General features: G+C 34.6%; 1 protein-coding gene across 1 annotated transcript; it reads right to left on the bottom strand.

Moving 5' to 3' along the window:
- Nucleotides 1–1,205: 1,205 nt before the first annotated feature.
- Nucleotides 1,206–9,433, bottom strand: LOC141702967 (protein NRT1/ PTR FAMILY 2.3-like). Its single transcript, XM_074506597.1, has 4 exons — nucleotides 9,221–9,433; nucleotides 2,088–2,410; nucleotides 1,773–2,013; nucleotides 1,206–1,625 (listed from the first exon to the last, which is right to left on the bottom strand). The coding sequence occupies exons 1-4, from the start codon at nucleotides 9,431–9,433 to the stop codon at nucleotides 1,206–1,208; spliced, it is 1,197 nt and encodes a 398-aa protein (XP_074362698.1).
- Nucleotides 9,434–18,823: the final 9,390 nt, after the last annotated feature.

Genomic DNA, 18,823 nt, shown 5'->3' on the forward strand with positions numbered 1-18,823 from the left:
TTGTAAGAGGGCTTTCAAGGACATATTGATAGTTGATAGTGAGTTTGTCGATGTAGAAGGAGAGAAAATGTGGTTCGATTATATCAATCCACGAGGGTTTCCGCAAATAGGGCTTGGAGGAAATATAGGTTCCACAGACCAAGTGACGAACAACCATTGAATGCTTAAACTGTTTGCCGTTCATCGTCCATTATTCCTAACATTGCTTCTCCGAATAGAAAAACCAACTACTCAATCAAGGAAAGCGTATCTTAAGCGACAAAGTATGGAGAAACGGATCCAGAAAATAAAGTTTTGTCAATCTATTTATGCATTTCCGATTCTAGTTTTCATTGGATAAAGTTATAGCTCGTACTAGATACGTGCTACTCTATGCATTTTAAAAACACACTACACTACTTGGTTTGTTAAAAAATTGAAAGATTCAAGAATTTGTAATAAGGGTTAAGTATCAAATGGTAACTGAAGTGGAGGTCGTGTATCGAAATCTTCATTCTAGTTACAGAGGTACCATTTGCAATCACTAAAGTAGTAATAAATATTAAACAGATATTTCTAAATATGTGTTCAGAAAGTAAAAATAGTCGTTTGTTGGGTTCTACACATTATTCTTCAATACTACCATAACCAAATGAAAAATTGTAAATTCTAGTATTTTAGATAATATATTTAGATTTTAAGAAATTTATTTACTATTTATTTTTAATTAAATCAAATAAAATAACGGTAAATTTAAAAATAAAAAGTAAATAATTTTCTTAAAATGTAAATATATTATCTAAAATACTAAAATCCACAACTTTTTATTTAGTATGGTAGTATTGATCAAGAAAACTGTGTAGAACTCAATAAACTGATTATTTTTACTTTTCGAACACATATTTAGACCTATATGTTTGATATTTGTTACGACTTTAGTGATTCAAATGATAACCCCGTACCTACAATGAAAATTTTGATACATGTCCTTCACTTCTGTGACCAATCTAATACTCCTTGGTTTGTTAAAAAACTCAAAGATTCAAGAATTTGTAATAACATATATACTAAATGTATACTAATATCCATCCAATAAATCCAGCATTCTGCAAGAAGAAAGTAACTGTTTTCTACAGCCTAAATACATTGTAGTTGCTCTTTCATATATCAATTGAAAGCAGTACTATTAATGGTACTGATTTATTCATATATATATAGCACACACATTAATTTCCATAGGGATTAAAATGGACACTAAGCTTCATTGCAGCACCATAGTAAAAAAACTTTGCACGAATGAGATAGTAGGCGAAATTCACCATTCCAATTCCTGACATAATCCAGTAAACATAATCTGCTCTTCCTTCATTAATATCATCAGGCAACCAGTCTGTAGCTCCACGAATTAATCCAATGACCACAGCACTTGAATAAAAGCCAATTCCAACTATCAGAGATATCATGACAGTAGCAGTGTTCCTTAAGGATTCTGGAAATTCTTGATAATAAAATGCAACCTGTCCCGGATAATGTAATGCTTCACTGATCCCGATAATTGTTAAGTTTATCACTAGCCAAAATGCTGACATTGGTACTACCGAGCCTTGTTGACCATCTAAATGTAAATTTTTCACAACTTGAAGTCCCTTATTTTCCACTAGGGCAGATCCTACTTGGTCTATGATGTTGATAATATGACCTACTCCAATTCATTGATGTGGAGTTGGGTAACGACCAATTTATTTTTGCCATATGGAAAACACCAATCGATTCAAGATTAGAAATGAAGTTGCCGGAACCTCAAAGTTATCTCCAAAATGTTTGTCCATTGTAAGAGCTTGAAGAAGTATTAAACTCATAAAAACACCTATTGTAGCACTTAATAGAATAGTAGAAGACCATAGGGGAATTATTTTCAATAGGGTTTTAAGGTCTTCTACTTCTTCAACTGTACAAAGCTTCCATGATCTCTTATCTAGCAATAGATCACTTGATTGATTACTTTCAGGTTTTAAAGCTGCGTTGTTTAAGAAGCTGCACCATAGAAGATTAATAATGTTAATACAGAACATAAACCGACTTGTGATGCGGTAGGAGGTATATATTACCTGAAGTCAGTAGTAGGGCCACAGTTTAACCTTGACAACTCAGCAGTCCCATAAAAATAGCAATTACATCTTGCTGCATTTCTTTTCATGATTGCTGCACCTACAACTCTAGCAATGCTTGCGAAAGGGCTTTCTTTAGGCTTCACATAGGGATAATATTGCTTTCCAAGCATAAACACCATGAATCCACTTAGATTTGCAGCAACACAAACTCCAAACCCCAAACCCCAACTTACTCTTTCTTGAATATAAACCACCACTGTGGAGCTAGTGGCTATGCAAGCATATGAAATTACAAAATACCAGTTGAAGAATAAGAAATGCTCATGATTGTGTTAAAATTGATTTGCTCCCATGGTAGCTAAGGTGATCCCGGTGCTTAATTTTTTCAGTAGAAAAGATATTAAGATATAATATAGTTAAGATTGTCCTTTTTAAGCAACAAAAAAAAGATTAGTATTATTCGGTATATATTTGTTGAGTAAAGTTTTGGTATAACAAATAAAGGAAATAAAATATATATATGATTTTCAATATTTTTTCAAGAAGGGATTTGGTTCATATTAGTTATATACTAGATATTATAGCTAGGACTATATATTATTCGAGATGCTCTTAGAAAAGAGATCATTTAAGTATAGTGTATGGACGGGCATAAATCCCAGTGATTAGTTTAGTAGAGTTGGAATCAAAAAATTAGTAGATCTGTTCCGCCCAAAATGGAAATGGACTGTGAGTTATAGAAATGCTTTTGAGAAGTTGAGATAAACTATGGATACTAAACCGGTCATCGGCCTTCCTGATTTTGATAACCATTGGAAGTCCGTACAAATGCTCGGATAAAGCTATTGGGGTGTATTGATACAAAACGGTCATCCAATCGGGTCATCCAATTGCATCTGGAAGTCCGTACAAATGCGAAAATGATCGTTTTGACCTAAATTGACTAGATATGGTAGTCAGGTAAAAACATGATCGGATTTCACTCAAATTGGTAGGAAATATCGTTGATCGGTGTTGGCATCCGAATTCACGTTTGACGTGTTTGGCCCTTTCTAACTTGGTGGACCCACTTTGACAAGGTGTCGCAATAAACATGTGACTAATACTCAGTCATGCATGTCAGTTAGACATCACCGGTTGGGCATATTTAAACTCACTGTTAAAATTTTATTGCCAGTATGAACCCGACGGTTCTGGCACTCAAATTTAAAACTGTCGTATTAACTCCATTTTTGGTGGTACATGAGCAACTACAACAAAGGGTGTCAAGGCTGGCATGAGGTGCTAAATTGGGATGTCAAAGGCAGGGTGTCAATTAATTTTCGGGTCCAATCATAAATTAAAATATTAAGTTGATATATTTTATAGTGATCCGAACTGTGTTGGCATTTTAATCTTAAAATTCTTATTTAATAATGTGTTGTTTGAATTGATTGCTTTGTTTTAGTCTCTACAATTGAAGACTTAGTCGTGGCATTGGTGGAAAGCTTTTATGATCCTGCAGAATAGGAAATTAGATTATTTGTAGGAAGTAGTTAGCCCAGTTCCTGATTTTTAGCTTTCCAATTCTATATTATACTATATAGATTAATAAAGAGGCATGTCTTTAACGAGCATATTTTCTTTCTAGTGTTCTGTTTATTGTTCTCAATTCAAGATCAAACATCCATTATACAGATACATATATTAGGTGGGCAAATTGTTTTGAAATTGGTATCAGGGCTCTTTTTCCTCAATAAATGTCCAAGTACATGCCACAGATGATGATAATATAAGCGGCCAAAAATAAGGGATGAACATTAGGCTTGAGTTACCCGATGTTACCAAAGAGTAATTATACGGCTTGGTCCTTGAAAATGAGAATGGTCATGTAGATTTATGGAGTTTGGTATGCAATGAAACCAAGTGATCCAGAATCAGGGATCGAGGAGAGAAAGATAAGGTTTCCCTGGATATGATCTACCAAGACATACGAGAATATATATTGTTGCTTGGTCCCGAACTATCGTAGAAGGGGGGGTTGAATACGATACTTTTGGGGATAAATAATTTAGTGTTCAGTTAGTGGTTCCGTGTTCTTGAGATAAATAGTTTTTAGGACAATAAAGTAACGAACACAAGATATTCATGGAAATATTTATCTATATATAAATCTTGGGGGTGTTGCTACACTCTGGTAAATAAATTAACCGGCTACAATCGAAGAATGACAATATTCTTGCTTCTACAAAGATATAAAAATTAAATTCTATACAATGATCTAGCTTTTTGTTTGTCTAAGAATCTAATTATCGGATAACGATTATAATACCCCTATGGATATAAGAGAGTTAAATTGGGAATTATAACGTTTTCTCCGGTAAAAAGTTTTACGGATATTTATTGTGCTTGAACTTCTCTATAAATCTTTGTTTCTTGTTTTATCAGCTCTCATCTGAGAAGAAGATAAACAGAAAAATAACTGATTTTTTTTATTCTTCTCTCCTTGTATATACTTTATATCAATCTTAATTACATGGCTAAATATTAACCAAGTAAATGAAATAATTAATCAATAAAGTTGTTGGTGAGAGATGACTTGCTTCCAGGGAGCTTTATCCTTGTTCACTTGTGAACAGAAGAGTGGAATAGCATTTGGAATTATATTTCCAAGTCTTACTGGCGATTACAAGGATGGAACAATAGATTGCCTTAATAATAATCTTATTTGCGACCTTGTATACTTCATTGTAGCTAGGTGGCGACTCCATGCTCTCCTAGAATGCTAAGCTGAGAGTTTAAGTGCCTAGGAATCTCACTGGTGACTCCTAGTACCACCAAGGACTGTAAATTACGCATATACTCCCTTGGATAACCTTAGTTGTGACCAAGGAGCTGTTGAAATGCTAACTTGCGACCTTGACCTCCCTTGTAGCATTCTTTACGTAGTTTCTAACTAAGTGGAGACTAGAAGGCACCAAGGGGAAGCTAACTCTCGACTGGAGCTTCCTTGTAGGCTTAGGTTAGGAGTACAAGGCTACTAGAAGTGCACTCTAGTAACCACTAACTGCCTTAGCTTTAATTTGATTAAGAGAAATGCTAAGTTGAGATTATACATATCTTTGGTTACCTAGTATGCACAACTAATGCCTTAGAAAGTTTTAGAGCTTCACTTTCCCTTGTATGAACCAGTTAGTGCCTTCGAATTATTTTGATCAAGTAAATAATTTTAAGTTGCTACAAGAGTTATACACATGCACGTTTGGAGATAGTTTCTGCTCTAACTTCTTTCTTGTTACTCCTACTAGGTCAAGACCAGTTCCTTTAATTAGATGTTGAGTTGTACTTCAATGTTCTTACGCATACTAAGAAAAACAATGATCTCAGTGACTCCTACTACAAGGTACTGTTCACTTTGACTTAGTTTCTGCAGAATGTTGTAGCCTTTAAATTATCCCGTCTTCAAGTCTTCTCTCTAAGTCTTTGTATAAACCATATAACCTGCATATCCAGATATGAATCCTCACTTAACAATTCTTCTAATGATAATACTCAGATTTCTTTCATAAAATGCTAATGCCTAGTGCAACTGATCTAGTTCACAGACGACTAACTTCGATTTAGGTCTTCATATTATATCATTGATTACATTGTTAAGCTTGGAACAAATTTATCACTTCAAACACTAACTTTTAATAAATAATTATACTTGTACTTTCTGGTTCTCAAACACCGTCTTCATTGTTATTACAATCTTGAATACTTCATTCACTGTTCTTCACCAACGCTTGAACATATAAATGAACTCCTTTCGGTGAGTATAACTTCAAGACTGCGGATGTCTTCTTCAACATTTATCTATACCCTATTTTTAGTTCTTCAGATTCTTATGCTTCAAACATTGTCTATCTTCTTTCAATGTTAATATACTGAAATCTTCTGGTGGCACTTTAACACGGAATCTTCATCATTTCTGAAACCCTGAAAGTATTTAACCTTTATTCTTCACCAAGGCATTAACATATTAATGAAGTTCTTTTAGTGACCAAACTTTAGGGAACTAGGATAACTATACACTTATATCCTTTTTGAGCGCGTCTTTTAGCTAACTTTCACTAGAACTGATATTATTGATATATAGTTCAAATATTTTAGGTTACTCCGTTTAATCCATGGTTAAACTTGCTTACCAAAAATACAAAAAAATAATCCATGGTTAAACTAGTGTTCCGCTTTTATACCGAGAAGAGGAAGTGCTGCTCTATATAAGCTGGTAGTATGAATAATCCAAATCACTTACTTTAACAGGTCAGCGCATCTTCAAGACGATAACATGATAGGTATATTTTTAGCTAAACAAATATCAAATATTTATTATACAAAATTTACCTAGTTAAATTTTATTTTGTTCCAACTTTGTGATAGGTTAAATAATTAGAATTGTTTTAACATTTGTTATAAAAAGAATCACCATGTTAAGATTGTTAAACTGGTAAAATAAAATTGACAGTGAGGGAACGAATATTGACGTAGCATGGAAGAATGATAAAATAAGCGCTAATCCTTAATAACGACCATGAATTCACAAATACAAATTCGAGTAAGATAGGAGAAAACTCTCAAGGGTTTTTGATTAATAATAAGATAATAATCTAGTATATAGTGATGATGTTTATGTAAGTAGGGACATAAAACCCTAAAACAAAAGAAATAAAATCAAATCTGAATTAAAAATAAAATATTTATTATAAGGCAGCATGATCATGCGCTATTTACCATGATCATGCACAACCACCAAGTAGAAACTATCAAAAATTTCCTATTTGGCATGAGCATGCAATCCTAAAGCGTGATCATGTAATCATCCCTTCTCAACAACAGTGATCGTACAGTCCTTTTATATATTTATACCCAATTTTTTCGATCCATAGCATCCTCAATCTTCGCAACAAGCTATCCTACATCAATTATGAATATTGTTGAACTGGAAGATTTAATGAGCATTTTCATACAAGCAAATATCGTTGAGCCACAAAACTATTGAAGAAGGATACTAAGAGCAAATCCAACTCATTTTTTAAACAATATTTTAAGTTCAAATATAAGAAATTTGATATATGATACTCCAACAGTGTCTTACTGGTTTATTAAATTACTAAGACACCCAATTCATACCATACTTTTAAGGTACCATAAGTCATACCTTATATCATCTTTATCAATAAAAAAAATTACTTCTTTCTCTTATTTTTACTTATTTTCCCTCTCTTCTTTACTTTTATTGTCTAAATCTTTTCAAATTTATTATTATTATTATATTAACAAGAAAGGAGTATAATAAATATTGTTGGATCTAAAATGCAATATCGTATCCTAAATCACTAAAAATTAAAAAAATTTAATATTTATAAAAAACTTGTCATTAGAATACTATTTATAAGAAAATTTTATAACTATTTCACTAGCTATTTTATCGGAGTAATTAAAGTTGCCTTGAGCGGATAAGAGACGAAAGGGAGGATATTAATTTCATTATTATAAGAGTGGAGCAAGGACAGGGAGGGAGAGATTCTTTTTTGTGAGTAATCAATGATTTTATTATTGAATTGTATCCAAAATATAGTAAACATTGGAAAAGCATATCTTTCATTCAGAAAGTGCATATCATCTAACCGAAGATAATGCATAGATGTCCCCCGAAGCTTATATAATAAAACCTTAGTGTTTGAAAGAATAACCCACAAAAAATGCCTCGTAAAACCTTTAAGAGTAAAACCCAATGGGAAAAAACTGAAGGAGGAAAAAAGTACCCTCAACAAAGTACATTATATATAAAGCTAGTAAAACTAGTGTCTTTCGATAGTAAAAAATTGATCATGTCATCAAAATTTGTAACTAAGTTGTATTGTACTCCGAGATCCCTTGCTATACAAGTGTGCTTTAACATCTAAAACTCTTCCCTTTTATCGAGACGTTCACCATGTCATCAAAATTGTAGCAAAATTGTCTTTTATTCTGAGTTTCCTGGTAGGTAGTCGCTTTAAAGTCTTATAATAGAACACCCATTTAAATTTTTTTCAAATATCCTGAAAATGAGAACAAAAAAATAAGGAGAATATATTAAACTATGATAATATTATATCTGATAAAACATGATAAAAGATATAATTCACAAAGAGTAAGAAAATGTAATAAAATATAGCCAAAGAAAATTTTTAGTTAGACATAAACAAGCCAGTAAATTGACACTCGATTTCCTCTCTAAGGCCAAAATTATGTCATCAAAAAGGTAACCCATAAAAGGTACAATAAAGCCTTCAACTAAGGCACTAAATAAAATTATTCGGTCAAATAATTAATCAAATAATTGACTCAATTATAATAACACTATCTACAAACAAGGCACTAGCTAATTTAAAGTATCCGTTCAAATAAACAAATCAAATTTAATAATCAATGATTATAAAAGTCGTCAATTGATAAAACAAGAAGATTCTCTTAAAAATAGTAAAACAAGTAATAAATCCCTTAATTTAAGGGATAAAGAGAGAATAGCTACTTTACTTTGAAAATTGAAAAAAATAAATCAAAACATTGTTAAACAATTAGAAAATAAAAGAATGGATATACGTAAATTAGTGCATTAAATGTAAAATACACGGCAAGGAATTGACAAATCATAACACCCCATAACATGTGATTAATAACACAAATCAACATAAATCGCACAAGTTAATACACCAACCCAAGTGGTACTCACAATTAATACAGTCATAAATAGAAGTACCCAAATCACGTAATTTACCGTATTAATATGTCGGCACATAAATTTCAATATTAATAAAACTTCAGGTACATATACAAAACTTTAATTAAAAATGATTTTTTAACCGGTAATAACAGTGGATATACTTTGTAAATTAATAATATTAACAAGCACATAAAAATTGCCCCTAAATGAGATTCAAATTAAGAGATCGGTAATAGCTCTAATCAACTGTATCAATACACAATAAGATTCATATGCGTATAAAAAGTAACATATATACTTAATAGTTAGGTATAACAAATCAACAGAGTATGAATCAGGTGTCAATCAATATAAAAATAGATAGAGAGAGAGAGAGGGGTATCAAGCGCTTACCACTTACTCCAAAAATAGCTACTTGTGTAGAAAGCGCAACTATAACTTTTATAGTGTAGCAGCCAGCTCCACGTTTTGATATAGGGAGATGCTGGACACCCCAACAACCCCTCGAGCATATGTCAGCACTACCAAGTCCCCGCCACAACCCCCCTCCACCAGCATCTGCCAGCAATACCAATTCCCCGCTTGAGAAATGGATGTCCCCATCTGAGACCATGGCTACATAACATATCTTTGGCATCAATCTCATAAATATGCGTGACAGTGGGAATCGAACCTATGACCTACTCTGATACCACTTGGTAGGATCAAGCACTTACCACTTACTCCAAAAGCAGCTACTTATGGAGAAGGAGCAACTATAACCTTCCTAGTATAGCAGCCAGCGGCATGTTTTGATATAGGGAGATGCTGGACACCTCAATAGAGAGAGAGAGATGGGGGGAGGGGAAGAGAGTTTTAACTTTGTAATGATGGAATAATTGCTTCCCTTCCCAAGTTACTTTACATATTCTTTGTCTTCCATTACATAACCATATATCTACTTCCCATAATATGGAGCACAGTACCAAAAAAGAGTTGGTGTAGTGGTTGAGATATTTAGTAGTTCAAAAAGTTCGACTCTTACTGTATTAACTGATCAAATATGGAGGAAATTATTCTTGAATAATAGTGCTTAAACATATATTTTGTAATCAACCTTGTCATATATATATTTCTTTAGATTCTTATGTTAGGAGGAAACACACATATTCTAGATTCAATTTTACCAATATGGAGTACACACACAACAATATTTGGCGTGGAAAACCACATCCCAACTTGTATTGTTAATCAAAACAATTATCAATCATACATCAATACATAACACCTCAATGGTTTCCAAATTGATAGTTGAGCCAATAAATGCTCAAACAACTCCCGCACGATACCTAAGATGACTACATCTCTTAATCATACATTAAACAATGACATGACTATGTATACATAGCCATCACAAACTTAGCCAACAAGACATACCTAATCTGATTATAATAATAATTATATACCCATACAATTATTACCCAATCTCTCAATCCAAATATGTCTTGTATCATCAAACCCATACCGCATATTGGGTTTAACCCCAACATCTTATTCCATAAACACCTTGCTTGTGTAAATAAGGGTTCAGGGAAGGAAAGATTTTAAGTTCAATAGATATTTTATTTTACTAGAAATCAAATTTAATGACATTTTCAAATATAATTAGTTGTAAATTGCAATCCAAAGCTAAACGGATATAACTTTTTAAATTTATATGATTCCTCTCTTTCTGCGGTTAAACAACTACATACTCACATACATAATTAAGGTTGTCATATCGATCAAGACCTACTAAAGTTACTAAATTTAAAGTAATTGAAACAAGTTCCGATTCATGTTTATATCAAACGAGTTATGCATATACTAATCTGGTCATAGAATTATTGAATGTTTAAAATACAATAAATTGTCATGAACCGAAGCCTAAAATGTGACTCAAAAATTCTATTTTTAATCAGTCTGAATGAGAGAGGATAAGACAATAGAAATTTTTGAACTTTTGCCTTTGAGGTAGAAATATAATGCATTGAGGCCTAATAAAATAAGCATTTGGTTATATTGCATGTTGATCTTAGACTTAGATAGGCGTTTGTTTCAAAAGATGGCCTATTATCATATAGTCTACTGCATCTTCATTATAAAAAAAGGAAAAGACAAAAGTTAAATAACAGTCTTTAAAGAAATGGCATAATTAGATGCCATGGTAAAATGTAATGAATGTGCACTACACAACTCAAAATCATTCACATCCCCTTAAACATGCAAATAATTATAAAACATTGTTTTGTATTTGTATTCCATACTTGATACTTCCATGTGTCTAAGGCACTGCCCTTTGACTTTACCCTAAAAATGCCCCTCTTAATTATTTATATATAAATAGGAAGTCAAATAGCTACTTAAACAAAAGCGAAATCTTTTAAAATTTCTCAATATTATCATTTTACAATTTTATTATCAAACATTTTGAAGTGTTCTTCTCCTTCTTTAGATGACCATTTATCTTTCCAATTATCGAATATACTAAATAACATCAACAATAAACCTGCTATTATTTTATGATACCAAATTACATATAACATATAAAGAATTCAACTTTCAATCTAATTATTATGGTTATAATATTTAACTTAAACTAAGCATTTGTATACCGGATATGATTCGACTCAATAATAATTATACTATTCTATACATATATTATATTCTATAACACTTATCGAGCTCAAAATATATACACTAGGAACTTGGACGGAAGAGTTATCCAACAACTGTGCTCATAACAACTGTGCTCATAAGAGTGAGGGAGGGTGAGATATCAGCCGCCACTCGCTACGGACCGAGAGATAAATTTTTCCGTCCACTAACGCAAGGACAATCAGTGAGAATTCATAGAAGTGTCATCATCAAAATTAGAATCAACCTCAGCACTCCAAATATCATGGGATAGGATTTGTTCTTTTTTCAATTCACTCCACTCGGGCCTTGAAATATGTCGATTGATTTTACTTTAAGATAAACTGGTCTAACGAGAAGGGTTTAACTCATCTAAAGATTTATATTGTATAAGTGAGTCCCATATGAAGAAAATTATGGGCCAAGGTATTGGCTCGCTTACTTTTTAGATTATATAACCAAATATTTTTATATTGAATTCGTACGTTCTTCTTTGTATCATTGTATATGTGACGCCCTCAATCTCGGGGTTAGGAAACGAGGACCCACACACCATTAAATTAATATAAAAATAGCAGATAAAATAAACCTCGATTAAACACTAACAGGATATATACAGGTGTAAGTATGAGAAAAGATTACAACTAACAACCAGAATAAATATATTACAACCCAAAATAAAATGGAACTGACAGATAACCCATTGTATCTGTTCTAACTAATACATTCCTTCCAACTAATACGCTTGCTCACACACACACACTGATACCTGCTATGGCATCTAGAAACCTACGACACGGTAGGGACCTCCATAAACGCTCTTGCGAGTGGTGCGCCTAAGTCTGGCCATTTTCTTACTTAACTGTCATGGTTAGATCAAAGCAAATGAATGAGCACAAAAGCTCAGCAACTAACTATATAACAGTTCTATAACTTCAATAACATTAGCAATAGCAAAATCTGAGGCATTCTACTTTTAAATTTTCTAGGTGGCAGTTCTTTATCTTTGACTATATAAAGGTTATGAAGAAAGGCTTGGGCTTTTAAGAATCAAGGTTCAAGATAGAGTGAAAGCCGATATTCATCACAAATCATTAGCAGGACTTTAAAGTATTTCACAACATAAGGAAACAATCAATCAAACTTTGAAACTTATCATTAGCGTAAAGTGACGGGGTTCACAACATTATAACCAAAACAAAGACTCGAGTTGCTCCATTTCATTTTATTACTTGAAAAAGGAGCAAACTGCTCAAAGAATGTAAACATTTTCTTCTTTATAAAGTATATAGAAACCACTATTGTCACATCGTTGACTAGTCGTCGACTAGTCACCGACTAGTCGATGAGTCAACATGGCTAAAAAAGTCGAGCAGCGACTTGTGAAAAAGTCAGTCCATGGGTTTTACCTGAATCCGACCCGGAACCCAGCCCGTAACCGGCCCAAAACCCGTACCCGATTCAAAAAAAAAGGGTTTTTAGACATATACATACACTTTTTGTCTGAAACATAGGTATACACTTATGCCACGACACAGTGACTTCCTCTCCGTCTCTTCTTCTCGTCTTCGGCGAATCATCTCCATCTCCGGCGGATCGACTTCATCTCCGGTAAGTCTCTTCTTCTCTCCTCTCTATTCATCTCTTCTTCTCTTCTCTCTATTCATCTCTTCTATCTCCTTTGTTTGTATGTATATACTTGTATATATATACAAACATAACACACCCGTTTCTTTTCACTGTTTTTCCTTTTCGTTTCTTTTCGTTTCTTTTCGTTACTTGTAAAAATTATTTTGATTTTTTTTCTTTTTACTTCTTTTTCATTTCTTTTTTTAAACTATTTTGATTTTGTTTTTGTTTTTTTAATGATTTTTTTATCCTTTACAATTCAGAAATAATTTGATTATTTATTGTAAATTTTAAAGCAAATTCTCCTTAATTTTTAACTAAATAAACAAGTTTTCAATTTCAATTTTTAATTTTTAATTTCTCCTTTATTTTCACTACAAAAATCATTACAAAAATTATCCTCACTGTTTTACAAGAATTTATGTTTTACTGTGCTTTACTACAATTACAATAATAATTCATTAGAATTACAAGCTTCTGTGCATCACTTTCACTCTACCTCTGCTCCACTGTCTGCCTCTGCTTCACTGTGCTTCACAGACAGAAAATACACTGCTGAACACACACTACTGCACCTATAATTAAAAAACATAGTGCATATTACTTAACTACTTTAAATTTCAAAATGTTTTCTGCATGAACAAATGGACACCGAAACTAAAAGTACGCGGAGAGAATTGGCTAAAATTTTTGCAAGAAAACAGTGATGTGTTTGCATGGTCGGCAGCTGATATGCCAGGCATCGACCCGGAACTGATCACTCACAAGCTAAATGAGGATCCAAATCGAAAGACTGTGAAGCAGAAGAAAAGAAGCTTTGCTCTAGAGAGGCAAGAAGCTATTGAACAAGAAGTAGAGAAGCTCTTAGAGGCTGGTTTCATTAAGGAGATAAAATTTCTGGAATGTTTAGCAAACCCTGTGATGGTGAAGAAGGCTAATGGAAAATGGAGGATGTGTGTGGATTTCACCGATTTGAATGATGCACGCCCCAAGGACTATTTCTCATTGCAAAAGATAGATACATTAATAGATGCTACTGCGGGACATGAGATGCTGAGCTTTATGGATGGATTTAGTGGATATAATCAGATCAAGATACACAAGAAGGACATCCCAAAGGTATCACACATCATTGACTTTGGTGTTTATTGTTATCTTGTTATGGCATTTGGTCTCAAGAATGCAGGAGCCACCTATCAAAGGTTGGTAAATAAGATTTTCAAGGATCTTATTACCAAGACCATGGAAGTTTATGTCGATGACATGTTAGTCAAGAGTCTAGTAAAGATTGACCGTATAACCCATTTGAGGGAAGATTTTGAGGTCTTGAGATACCACAAAATGATGCTAAATCCTGCAAAGTGTACTTTTGGAGTGGGATCTGGAAAGTTTTTGGGATTTATGGTCTCCAAGAGAGGAATCGAAGCAAATCCCGATAAAATAAAGGCAATCTTGGATATGGAGCCACCAAAGACTATCAAAGATGTTCAAAAGCTCACTAGAAGGGTTGCTGCATTGGGGCAGTTCATCTCCAAATCTGGGGATAAGTGCTTGTCGTTCTTCAAGTCCTTGAAGAAGGTTAAGGATTTCATATGGACCGAGGAAAGCAAGAAGGCATTCGAGGAATTAAAGAAATATATGGCCCATGCCCTGTTGTTGGCCAACCCAGCTTTGAATGAAACTTTATACTTGTACTTGGCCATTTCAAAAAATATCTTGAGCGCTGTATTGGTTAAGGAGGAATTTAAAGTCCTTAAACCCAGATACTATGTTAGCAAAATTCTGCATGGGGCTGAGTTGAATTATTCAACTATCAAGAAGTTTGCTTTAGCCTTGGTAATTGCTTCAAGAAAGTTGTGCCCTTACTTTCAGGCTCATAAAATTGAGGTACTAACAAACCAGCCCTTAAGAAATATTATTCATAGTCCTAAGGCTAGTAGGAGGCTGATTAGGTGGGTAATAGAGTTGGGAGAATTTGACATCAAGTACAAGCCACGAACGGCAATAAAAGCCCAAATATTGGCTGACTTCATGGTGGAATGTACCATACCCAACCAAGAAGTCGGGGGCAGAAAGATACTATACCTCAAGGCACCAAAAGTGATAAAGGGGACAAAGAAAAGGACGTTAAGGAGAAGGAATATTGGGTTATCTATTTTGATTGGGCATCAAAAACAAATTCAAGTGGAGCAGGGCTAGTTTTGCAAAGCCCCGATGGAATCTTGATTGAATATGCTATGAAGTTAGACTTTCCAACTACAAATAATGAAGCAGAATATGAAGCTCTGATAGCTGGCCTCGGCCTAGCAGGAACACTAAGAGTCAAGAACTTAAAAGTCTGTGGAGACATGAAGTTGGTCATATCTCAGGTCAAGGGAGAGTTTAAGGTAAGGGATGAGACAATGGCTAATTATGTTTTCCTAGTAAGGGTTGTGATGACTCAGTTTAATGAATGCCATGTTGAGCACATCCTGAGAGAGGAAAATGCTAAGGCAGATGCATTGTCCAAGTTTGCTTCATCAGAGATAGAGGAAAGTTCTGGAAGTGTATACTTCCGCGTTTTGAAGACACTGGAGCTTTGATGTTAAACTTGTAGCTTCTTTACGGCTGAGGACATCATGAATAGATCACATTAAGGCCCATATTCAAACTGGTTGGCTAACAAACAATGTGACTGAAGCACGAAAGTTGGCTGTTCGGGCACTGAGATAACCATTGATTAATGGGATTTTGTACAAAAGATCTTATGTGTTTCCCTAATTAAGATGTCTCAGGCCCGATGAGGCACACTTGGCTCTTAAAGAAGTACACGAAGGTATTTGTGGGAAACACCTGGGGGGCAGAGCACTGGCTCATAAGATAACCCGTTTTGGCTTCTATTGGCCAGAGATGATGGCCGATGCCAAAGAGTATATGAAGAAGTGTGATCGCTGTCAGAGACATGCACCCATTGTTCGATAACCCCCGAGATGTTAACCTCCATCAACTCTCCCATCCCCTTTGCCATGTGGGGAATGGATATACTTGGACCCTTCCCCATGGCCACGACACAAAGGAAGTTCCTGATTGTAGCCATTGATTATTTTACTAAGTGGATTGAAGCCAAGCCTTTGACCAAGATCACAACTAAGCAGAATGCACAATTCCTATAGGGAAAACATCAAGTGCGGATATGGAATTCCCCGTTTCCTAGTTACCAATAATGGAACACAGTTCAACAATGAGGAATTCAAGAAGTATTGTGAGGAGAATGAGATTAAGTTATGATTCACCTCCGTAGCTCACCCGCAAGTCAATGGGCAAACGGAAGTGGCAAATCGAATAATCCTGGATAGACTAAAGAAGAGGATCGAGAAGTTGAGGAATAATTGGATGGATGAAATACTCCCAATACTATGGGCCTATAGAACTACTTGTAGAGTCACAACTGGAGAAACTCCCTTCATGTTAGCATATGGGGCAGAAGCGGTTATTTTTGTAGAGATATCACATTCGTCTCCCACGATCCAAGCTTTTAATGCTGAGGAAAATGAGGAGGGGCAAAGATTAGACCTAGATCTAATTGATGAAGTACGAGATGAGGCACATGCAAAGATAGTGGAATATCAGAAGAAGGCTTCATTCTACAACAACCTAAGGGTTAAAGAAAGGTTCTTCAAGTAAGGTGACTTAGTTCTGAGGATGGTGGAAGCTTCCGGTGTTGGGCGGAAGGGAAAACTTGCCCCAAATTGGGAAGGGCCATATAAGGTCAAAAGTGTCCAAGGAAGAGGAACCTTCAAGTTAGAGACTATGGATGGTTTTGAATTCCCGAGAACTTGGCAAGCACAAAACCTGAAGATTTACTATGTGTAAAATGACTGAGCATGATTCTCACCTGTCAAGATGATAAGTAGGTTGAAAAGCACCTTGGAGCTTTGCTTGCTTAGGATTTCATGTTTTAGTTTTATAGGGCTACTCTTTAAAGTTTGAGGTTTATTAAGACTTGTGTAAGGGATGAGTTCCAAAAGTTTATGAAATTTAGAAAGTTTCTGAAATATGTTTAAAATATGTATGGCATAATAAGTAAACTAAGTGCATGAGATAAAAGCATAAGGTTTGATAAATAAGCCAGATTCGAATGTGTAATACAAAGTTCGATAAACAAAGATAGTTTGAAAGACAACGTAAAATAAATAAGCCACGCAGGGCTAGCAAAGCTCTAAGGAGCGGAGGTCCCCTCGGTAGCCATATCATAATCTCTGCCACTATCGCTGGATGTCTCAGTGGTCTTGGAAGAAGAAGAGCTATGATCTGCTGAAGGCCGAGAAGATGACTCGGGAGGAGGAAGAAGCGGGTCCTGAGGACCACGGTTTGAGACAACCACTCTAGTGCGAAACCTCTATAGTAAAGCCTCATCGTCAGGACAGACATAGTCCGCAGGGTTAATATCAGGACAAGCCTCGTTCACGGTTCCAAGGGTTGTGACGCCCTCAATCTCGGGGTTAGGAAATGAGGACCCACACACCTTTAATCTAATATTTACATAAGCATAAACCCCGATAACTACTAACAGGATCAAACAGGATAAAGTATGAGACAAGATTACAACTACCAATCATAAAATATAACTTACAATCCCAAAATAATTTTAAATATACATAGTCGATCCCGGCTTGGAACCGACAGATAACCCATTGTATCTTTACAATTCTTCCTTCTAAGCGCTTGCTCACTCAGAAATACCACTACCTGTTCAGGCAAACGGAAGCCCTCAACACGATAGGGACTACCAGGTACGCTCTTACGAGCAGTGCGCCTAAGCCTGACCATCTTCTTTCTTAACTGCCATGGTTAGATTAAAATAAAACATATGAGTATAAAACTCATCAAGTAACTATAAAGCAGTTCCACGATATAAGATCCACAATATACTTTAATCTCAGGGTATTCTACTTTATTTGCTCTAGGTGGCAGATTTCCATATTTTGGGTTAAGGAAGGGTTATGAAGGAAAAATATGGGGCTTTCAAGGAACAAGGCTCGAAGCAGGTGAAAGCCGACATTCATCACATATCATTAAAGGATCAGAACAGATCTTTCAGAAAGGAAAGCAACAATATTTCACTATATGAAACCAATTATATGATCAACAGATTAAAATCAGGGTTCACGAGCCTTAAGCTTCACAATATCACAATCAACTCTTTCCAAAGAAATATATAAACCATTTTTCATTTTCAAGAATCAATTACTGAACAGGAAGTTTCAGTTCTATTTCAAATAATCAATATAGAACCCTTTATTGGATCACTCTATCTTTTCATTTCATTATAATACGGGTGATCAGCCCGTACCACCGGTTCACCGTAGTTCATCACCGGTGGCGGTGGTTTCTCGATGGTGCCTCATTTCGAGGTTTACAACCTTAAAACCTCCGATTATGCACACACAAGGCACATGCAAGACCCATTTAGCTTTAAAAATCATTTTTCAAACATAAGATCACTTCCTTAAGCATATACTGGAACATATATACATACATATACACGCATTAAAGCATGAACACACACATGCACATACTCATATACCAATCATTTGCAAAGAATCATGCTTAAACAAGATGATATCAACAAGAACATCAAGAATGCGAGAAGCTCTCGGGTAAACACACACAAACACACACACACCAAGCTTACACATCTACATGCAAGTGGATATACACACATGCACACTCTAATACC

Source organism: Apium graveolens, unplaced genomic scaffold (genome assembly GCF_009905375.1).
Source record: "Apium graveolens cultivar Ventura unplaced genomic scaffold, ASM990537v1 ctg601, whole genome shotgun sequence".
Lineage (NCBI taxonomy): Eukaryota > Viridiplantae > Streptophyta > Magnoliopsida > Apiales > Apiaceae > Apium > Apium graveolens.

Excerpts from the sequence above, each read along its gene's own strand:
- LOC141702967 (XM_074506597.1), bottom strand. The coding sequence starts at position 9,433 with ATGGTCTCAGATGGGGACATCCATTTCTCAAGCGGGGAATTGGTATTG. Across the intron at positions 2,411-9,220 it reads CACAAGTAGCTATTTTTGGA|CATTTCTTATTCTTCAACTG; the intron begins GTAAGTGGTAAG and ends CACAATCATGAG. Across the intron at positions 2,014-2,087 it reads GGCCCTACTACTGACTTCAG|CTTCTTAAACAACGCAGCTT; the intron begins GTAATATATACC and ends TCTATGGTGCAG.